Source organism: Setaria italica, chromosome V (assembly GCF_000263155.2).
Source record: "Setaria italica strain Yugu1 chromosome V, Setaria_italica_v2.0, whole genome shotgun sequence".
Lineage (NCBI taxonomy): Eukaryota > Viridiplantae > Streptophyta > Magnoliopsida > Poales > Poaceae > Setaria > Setaria italica.
In genome coordinates this window covers 45,820,283-45,828,816 of record NC_028454.1, presented here as the reverse complement: position 1 = coordinate 45,828,816, position 8,534 = coordinate 45,820,283, and the positions used below count along the sequence as shown (strand labels likewise).

Here is an 8,534-nt window from a genome sequence, read left to right as displayed (position 1 = left end):
TCACTTGCCCAAGAGAGGTATGCTATGCACTCTACAGCAGAATTACTTACTATTCCACTTTTACAAATAGCTGGTACCCCTGGTTTAAATGCTGCCCTAGACTCAAATATTTTATTTTTCATTTCTTCAGGTATGGATCCATAACATTGGACTAGGAACCCTAATGTACTCTGTGGAGAAGATCTGCGATGATTCTGGCGAAGACCCAACATGCAGCAGGTCCTCGATCTCTCTCAAATCTCAGATGAAAGAACGCAGCAGATGCATTGCTACCATTTCCTTTTCTTCTCTTCACTTTAAACTTTCGGCATTTTTCATAATCATCTTTGAATCCTTTGGTATTCAGGTCGGTAACTGGAACCAGCGTGCGAGACCATATATACTATCTCGGCGTCAGCATGCATGCAGAAGACTGGAGCAGCTGCAGAATCGTCATGGACTACAGCAAATTGCAGTATCAGATGGACCTCAAAGGTAATGTCGTATTGTCGAAGCAACCTGGTTTGTCGATTGATAGAGGATTCAGTGCCCAGTGAACCAGTATATGATGTGTATAGTACGATAGTATCACGAATCAGGAATGTGCAGAGCTAGCACTGTACAGATGTTTCCTCTCATCTCCCTCGTGATGCTTGCTGTTGAATTATTCCTGCACCAAACAGGAGGGTGGAAGGAGCATGCAGATTTGGAGATGCTTGCTGTAAATGTGATTTCGTAACATACTGTTCACTTTGCAAATATGTGTGCCGATATTTGACAAATGCACATGAAAATCAATAATTCATCCAATCATCCAATCTGGTGTAAGCAACAACAAAACCTGGAGCATATTGTGTTTCCTTTAAACAGGCAGTATGAGCGTCTTTTCGTGTGAAATGATACTAAGCTATTGCAAAGTTGTTCATCAATCCTAGTTTAGATGTGCTAGGACAATCACCAGTCAACAGCTCAGTGCAGCAACACAGAGACGAGAGAACTACTACAGGAGAAATAGTTTTTTTTCAAGGCAAAAGAAAATATAATGATCGATTAACATACAGAGAACTAAACGCGAGCATGCCTGCTTTTATTCATGTAATAAACTTACAAACATAATTAGCAAAGTTCAGCAAATTTAAATGTTCTCCATCCGGAACTACTTTCTGATCTAGCTTAAGCAATGCGCATGGAAAATAAAAATCCAACCAGAGCTTCCTTGCAAGCAATATATGACTGATTACTCAACACACGGCAGTATATGAAGACACGAAACCATGTCTTATCGTGTTTTGGCATGCCGTTTGCAGCAGCTCAGATCTTGGAGTTGCGCGCAGTCTTGAACCACTCGGTGTGGAAAGAACCAGGCATGTCAACCCTCTCGTAGGTGTGAGCTCCGAAGTAGTCCCTCTGTGCCTGGACCAGGTTGGCGGGCAGCCTGTCCCTGCGGTAGGAGTCGAAGTAGGCCAGACTCGCAGACATGCCTGGGGTGCTAACACCATTGTTGATGGCTAGGCAGACAACCCTGCGCCATGCAGCTTGCCTGTCCATGATCTCCTGGGCGAACTCAGGGTCCACAAGAAGGTTGGCAAGGTCGGGGTTCCTGTCGTAGGCCTTCTTGATGCGGTCAAGGAAGATGGCACGGATGATGCACCCTCCCTTCCAGATCCTTGCTAGCTCACCAAGGTTGAGGGCCCATCCCTTCTCTGAGCTCTTGGCCTTGATGATGTTCATGCCCTGCGCGTAACTGCAGATCTTGGAGGCGTACAGAGCTTGCCTCACATCTTCGATCAGCTGCGCCTTGTCCACTGGTAGGCCAGTGGAGTAGTCACCTTGGAAGATTTTGGAAGCCTCGACCCGTTCGTCCTTCAGACCGCTGAGGAACCTGGAGTCCAAGGATGCCTCAATTGTAGGAGCAGCCACAGAGAGTTCAGCAGCCTGCTGGACCGTCCATTTCCCAGTTCCTTTCATCCCGGTCTTGTCCAGGACCTTGTCGACCAGGTAGCCTTCACCCTGCTCATCCTTGATACCAAAAATGTCGGCTGTGATCTCAATCAAGAAACTGAGGAGCTCACCCTTGTTCCACTCAGAGAACACCTGCTGCAGTTCACTGTTTGTGAGCTTGCCAACTGACTTGAGAACATCATATGCCTCAGCAATCAGTTGCATGTCACCGTATTCAATTCCATTGTGAACCATCTTGACAAAGTTACCTGATCCACCTTTGCCAATGTATGTGACACAGGGGCCGCTATCAGGGACCTGGGCAGCCACCTTTAGAAGAATATCTTCAATGTACTTGTACGCCTCAAAGGAGCCTCCAGGCATCAATGACGGGCCATTGCGGGCACCCTCCTCTCCTCCGGAGACACCCATGCCAAGATATAGGAGCCCACGCTCCTCCATTGCCTTCTCCCTCCTCTCCGTGTTCTCATACCACTCATTTCCTCCATCAATGATACAATCGCCCTGCTCCAGGTGCGCCGCAAGGGTGGCAATGGTCTGATCGACCGGCGCCCCAGCCTTGACAAGCATGATGACCACGCGGGGCTTCTGAATGGAGCTCACGAAGGATGCAGGGTCATGGAAACCATATACTGGGAGGTTTCCCTCCACCTTGGCGCGCTGCACCGTCTCATCAACCTTGGAGGTCGTCCTGTTGTAGACTGAGATGGGGAACCCTTTCTCCGCAATGTTGAGGGCAAGGTTCTGCCCCATGACCGCAAGGCCAGCGAGGCCAATTCTTGTGAGAGCCATCTCCTACCTGGACACACAAGCACCAAACACATCAGGTTTATTGGTGCACTTCACAGAGATCTCAATACAAACGTAACGGAGGTTGTGCCCACGCTTTCCGTCCACTTCACAGAGATCTCAATGCCATGAATAATGGACAACTCGGGGAATTCGACTGCCAGTGCTGACTGATGACTACTTGCGTCATGCATGTTAAGATTTCAGAGGTAACTCGCCTACCAGGTGAACTACTACAGCAGGTAACAATGTCTAGCAAAATCCAACGGACCATTCTAAACGACGAGAACAACTCTCGCATCAAAGGTCCATCGGTAACGTCAATTCGTAAGAGATTCCGATAGGATCAGGAGCATCCATTTCAGAAAGTAGCGAGCGGATTCGCGCGCGGCTACCAACAAACAAAAGTCCCGGCGAACAGCGCGGAACGTAACAGCGAATCCATCCAAGCGAGAGCTAGGCTAGGACATCCTGACGCGCAAAATCCGGGATCAACCGATTCGGGACGGGAGGACGACACCTACGGCCTACGGGAGCGGGGAGAGAGAGAGGCGCGGTCGCGGTGGGAGGACGGAGGTTACCTGGATCTGGATCGAGGCGTGCTCGACCGTCGGGCGCGGCGGACGGGCGGAGAGCCTCTGCTGCACAGTGCGGTGCGGGGAGGAGGAGGGAGGCACGGTGGACTTTGGAGTTCGGACCCCTGCCGGGCCTTTTGATCTGCAGCGAGCCTGCGCGAATCGCGTTGGCGGAGTGCCCTCACCTACCCCGGCGGCCCGGCCAAAAGTCGCAGCCTGCAAATATCCACCCGCTCCCACAATCCGTAGCCCGACCGGTGGGCCCGCAGGCGAGTCAAACAGACCTGACGTTCAGGTCCCACGTACCAGCGAGTGCGGATCTCGGCGATCCGCCCAGTCGCCGGCGTGGGCCCGTGGCCATGCCGGGTCCTCCTCCCACCTTCCTCTTCTTCGCAATCGTTCAGATGGCCATCCGTTTTGCTGTGGTCAGCGGCGGCGGCGGCGGCGACACGGGCTGATGTTTCTCATTCTATTCGCGGAAAGGAATCTTGAAACGTTTCTCATCTGAAGATGATGGGACCGCCGTCCTCTCGATCGCCACCACTTCGTTCCCACTCGTCAAACGCGGCTTTCGAGAATTTTCGCCATTGCCCGGCCCCGAGCTCGTGGTGAAAAGATTGGTCTTTCAAAGTGCAACCTGGAGGTCCATTTTGGTCTCGTTCGACGTCGAGGCGATCTGGGAGAGGAAAGAGTAGCACTGTATCCGGTGAACCAGTTGAAAGGTAGGCTAAGAAGCAGATCTCTGATGGAGTTCCCTCTTATGATCTCCTTCAGGACGGACTGATCAAGCTGCCCCAGCAATACCGGCCGCCTGAAAGCTCGGGAACGGTTTGCTGCCGGCGCCGACAGTGATCGGGTTGCTCATCGTGCTCAGCAGTCCTCTGCACATGTTACAACTTTGAGTACAGCACGCTCATACAAATATGCAGGCGTCGTGGCTGCTCTTAACATGAATGAAAGGAGAAGGGATCCAGGGGGGGAAAAACAGCTGTACTAAACATCATAGCCTGTTATACATATCCAAACCGGAATTCACAAAGAAGCTCAGGCAGCCAAGCCTGACACCGAGTTATACATTCACAACATAGAAGAAATCGAGCATGCATATGCTTATATCATTTAACCGCAAAAAACGCACTCGTCAAATGCGACTCTGTGCACCCTCTCTTCTCAATTCTACCCTCTTCAACTGAATCCTACAGGCTCCTCTGCTCCACCCAAGCATGTAACACAATCACATTCGCAACGAATGGACGCCAGGAGGATGCAGAAAAGAGCAAGAAACGCCTTATTCACAGATAATGGGACCGAGCGGAACCGTTGACATGTATCCGAGACCGGATCCCTTTTGGTGATGGTGGGTGAACTCGAACTCACCCCTCTTCTGAAGTGATGCCTGGAAAGAAACCTGTCGGCTTTACTCATTTGTGCTATCGAAGCTACCATGGCCATTTGATCGCTCTCTCGAATATTCCCCCCACATTTTGGCCTCCGCGATAGCACGCTGCCTGTCAGCAGCAGCCCTTGGAGTTTCTCTTCTCCTTCCAGTTTGAGCTGGACTACCCATTTGTGAACCTGTCATATCCATCTCATCCAATCCTGACCGCCGACCAGAACCGCCAGTAGAGCTAGTTCGGCTAACCTCTGCTCCATACTTTGATGCCCTGGCAGCGTCTCTCCTCCGCAGGTCTGGAGAATGATGATTTGGTGACCGCACACTGCGCTGGTCGTCGTTCCACCCTGCAGGGTTTCTGGCCCTGGGGGTAGATGAATTGCTCCGGCTGTGTTGAACAGGGGCATTTGGGTCATATGCCTGAGAAGCAAGATATGAGAGGGCAGTGACGACATCCCCGATATGAGGGCGTGTGGCAGCTTGCTCTTGCAAACACATGGCAGCAACAGCTAGGGCCTGATATAGACCCCTCATGGGGAAGCGGCCCTGAAGCTTAGGATCAGCCATTTTAGGAAATTTCCTTCGGTCCTTGAACAGTGGACGAGCCTGCAGAATAAATGAACTGTATCAGTTTTCCAGATAAAACTGTCTGCATAGAAATGTTTCTATTTAAGACTGTAGTAGACAGTGGTGTCGGATAGCAATTGCCAATTTTAGACAACAGAGTTGTAGAATCATGAGAGGAATTCATTTGTAAGCATACATAGCATGATTTTCAAAGTGTTTCAGTATGAATGCTGACATAAAAAGAGCAGCATGCAGTCAAAAGACAAACATACCCATGCCACTAGGTTTTGCTCCCCCTGGGGCTTGCTGTTGTCAATTGCTTTGCGCCCTGTGATCAGTTCAAGGAACACAACACCGAAGCTATACACATCGGACTTAACTGTGAGCTGCCCAGTCATTGCATATTCCGGGGCACAGTAGCCATATGTACCCATCACACGTGTTGAAACGTGTGTCTTGTCACCAACCGGACCAAGTTTTGCAAGGCCAAAATCAGATAGCTTTGGATGAAATCCTTCTCCAAGAAGAATGTTTGACGACTTGAAATCCCTGTAAATAACAGGAGGGCTGGCTTTGTCGTGAAGGTACTCTAAGCCCTTAGCAGCACCAGCGGCTATCTTCATCCGTGTGTTCCAATCAAGAGCTTCTTTATCTTTTGGCAGATCTATATTACAAAAAGGATACGCCTCAGTTACTAGACCATAGACCAGAAAGTTGCGATTCCCAAGAATTGGAAGAATGGAATAAAATATAAAGACGATGAAACTAAACTCATAGTAAGAGAAAAAAAAGTAACCATCTAAGGTTATCATTTCTTGTGTTCGAATTGAGAGCCTTCTGAGTGTTGGTGTTTCTTTTTTCTCATTATCTTTTTCTTTCTGCAGTTTTGATCTTACAGTTTTCAACTTTTCAATCTTAATCTTACAGTTTTCAACTTTTCAATCAGCAAGCTTCATCCATGGGTCTGGCTAATACACACAGCAGTCCCAAGCAAAAATCAACAGATTCATTTTAGCATATGAAAATTACACACTGTCAGCCAAAATATGTGAACTTTTAGCACACAAACATATATCATATATGATAGGTCCAATAGTTATACAACATACATGCTGGTGGTTTTAACTTTTAAGCTGAACCAAGAATTACGATCTATCAACCTAAGTGCACAGTTACAGTCAAGAGTAGTACATGTTTAACAGTCAGATGAAGCATGGCACTCCTACAGAGTAACACGATGCTTTCCTTAACGTTTCTACAGGCACTCATGGAATTTCAGAAGACTAGATGACAGGGAAGATACACAAACCATGCAGATGATCTTCTAGTGACCCCAATGGCATAAACTCATAAACAAGAAGGCGTTGGTCACCGTCAGCACAATAGCCAATTAGATTGACCAGGTTAGTGTGATGTAAGAGACTGAGCATGAGAACCTCAACCAGAAATTCCCTATTTCCTTGGAGACCATTACGATCAAGTTGCTTCACAGCAACAGCCTGGGAAGTAGAATTATGTTAGTATCCAGGACTGATCCAAGTACACAAGTAGAATTATTTGGTTAGCATCCAGGACGACTGCGAGTGTACATTCAAGAGAAAACACAGTAACTTTCAGCATTTTAATTAATATTTCAATCAAACCACTCAAGACCCAAAATTGAGAGGACTTAGCATTACAGACAACATGCCAATGTGCCAAGATGGTTTCAGAGAGACTTACCTGCCCATTCTCCAAACGTCCTTTATATACACGGCCAAAACCTCCTTCCCCTAATAGGCAATCTTGCCTGAAATTCTTCGTGGCAGCAGCAAGTTCACGAAAAGTGAAAGTCTGTGCTGCAATATTTTGACTGTTCCCATCCCTATGGATAATTATATCCTTAGAGTCTGATCCACCCTGTGATCTAGATTTATCTAAGCAAAAAATATTACCCATTGAATCAGCAAGCAGATATACATTAAATGATTCAACATAAAAAAGGTGCAGAACTCAGAGAAGCAGCATCATATCAGTAGAATATGAAGAAAGGTAGCACAAGGATGTAGCACTCCCTGCAACTCTACATGCTCTACTTTACTTTTAAGGATATTTCTCTCCCCGCGGTATTAAAACAGTTTTGTAAGCAGATAAATGGCCAGCCCAAAACAATTCAGTTTGGCAATCAGAAGGTCACTTGCAATGGCTAGTTTGCTAAACATGAAAGCATAATCACAAGGATGTAATGACCAAGCAAGTACTTCCTATAAACCCCCATCCCCGATCTTCTCTACACTGCATAAGGCCACTATAATCTATCCTAGATTATCAGGACATCACACCACCAAGCCACTGCACACTATTTGCACTTGCACATCACAGAGATGGGAAGCTGCTTAGGTGGAAAAATACTTGGCGTAAAGTCCAAAGTCCAAACCTATCCCCGAGAGGCAAATCATCATAATGGCTATCATGTCTCGGTGCCTGAATCCTCTCGATTCTTACCAAGTTGAAGAATTGCAACAACACATCCATCGCTTTCCACCCACCTATTGAGGTTCGTGGCTTCCATTATTCCCGAAAAACAAATACTAATACTAGTATTGTACTATATATCTGTATCCAGCCAGCCTAACGCGCTTCCAGACACTCTCTACGGACGCGTGTGCTGGTAACGCTCGAGATGGAGTTAAATGTCATAGCCACAAATGAGCCTAGCACTAGGACGCGTTCACGTGCTGTCCCCCCACCAAATGCAGCACAAAGCTTGTCTCCGCCGATCCCTAACCACTAAGCTTACCGGAATGATCTCCCCTATGCAGGTTCACACCTAATTTCTCTCCATCAAACTCTCATGGTTCACGCGCAGCAAGCAACGAAAAGAAAACACGACCAAGCCTAACGCCGCACAGCTCAAAGCCGCAGCAAAGAAGCGAAGAACAGTTCCGAGATCCAGTTCGGCACACGCGCGCACCTGATCCGACCCTGGCCACCCCGCGATCCGGCGGCCCGTCCTTGCGCGGGTCCTTGGCGTCGGCGACTTGCTTCTTGGCCTCCCCATCCTGGGCCGATCCGAAGCACACGAAGCAGCTCATCCGAGCACCACCCCCCGGGAAGAAGACGCGCCACCAAGGAACGAACGGGGGGGGGGGGGGGGGGGGGGGGGAAGGTTTGCGGGGCTTTTGAAGCTGAACCAGCAGCGGGGGGTGGCGTGGCTGGGCGGGGTGTTGGGGAGCAGCTGGCGCGTGGGTGAATTGGCGATGGCGCCGGTTGTGGGGCCGAGGCGAAAG

At 48.7% G+C, this 8,534-nt stretch overlaps 3 protein-coding genes across 3 annotated transcripts in view; 1 reads left to right on the top strand and 2 right to left on the bottom strand.

Annotated features, from left to right (window-relative positions):
- The window catches only part of LOC101762071 (probable feruloyl esterase A), a gene marked incomplete in the record, with an annotated part of 7,972 nt that extends 7,175 nt beyond the window's left edge, over positions 1–797 (top strand). The window contains 2 exon segments of the mRNA XM_012846470.3: positions 131–219; positions 347–797. Coding sequence (XP_012701924.1) covers positions 131–219; positions 347–536 — 279 coding nt within the window.
- A 238-nt stretch (positions 798–1,035) lies between these two features.
- On the bottom strand, positions 1,036–3,622 carry LOC101779232 (6-phosphogluconate dehydrogenase, decarboxylating 1). Its single transcript, XM_004971139.2, has 2 exons — positions 3,312–3,622; positions 1,036–2,740 (listed from the first exon to the last, which is right to left on the bottom strand). Exon 2 carries the CDS (start codon positions 2,731–2,733, stop codon positions 1,291–1,293), a length of 1,443 nt encoding a protein of 480 aa, XP_004971196.1. The 5' UTR covers positions 2,734–2,740; positions 3,312–3,622; the 3' UTR covers positions 1,036–1,290.
- A 656-nt stretch (positions 3,623–4,278) lies between these two features.
- LOC101778825 (receptor-like cytoplasmic kinase 185) lies at positions 4,279–8,408 on the bottom strand. The gene is made up of 5 exons (XM_004971138.2): positions 8,219–8,408; positions 6,988–7,181; positions 6,575–6,764; positions 5,538–5,929; positions 4,279–5,304 (listed from the first exon to the last, which is right to left on the bottom strand). Exons 1-5 carry the CDS (start codon positions 8,337–8,339, stop codon positions 4,723–4,725), a joined length of 1,479 nt encoding a protein of 492 aa, XP_004971195.1. The 5' UTR covers positions 8,340–8,408; the 3' UTR covers positions 4,279–4,722.
- Positions 8,409–8,534: the final 126 nt, after the last annotated feature.

Bases quoted from the DNA above. Each gene is read 5' to 3' on its own strand.
- LOC101779232 (XM_004971139.2), bottom strand. From the start codon at position 2,733: ATGGCTCTCACAAGAATTGGCCTCGCTGGCCTTGCGGTCATGGGGCAG.
- LOC101778825 (XM_004971138.2), bottom strand. From the start codon at position 8,339: ATGAGCTGCTTCGTGTGCTTCGGATCGGCCCAGGATGGGGAGGCCAAG. The intron at 7,182-8,218 runs GTGCGCGCGTGT...TTTTTTGCTTAG, and splicing joins GGTGGCCAGGGTCGGATCAG to ATAAATCTAGATCACAGGGT. The intron at 6,765-6,987 runs GTAAGTCTCTCT...TCTACTTCCCAG, and splicing joins GACGTTTGGAGAATGGGCAG to GCTGTTGCTGTGAAGCAACT.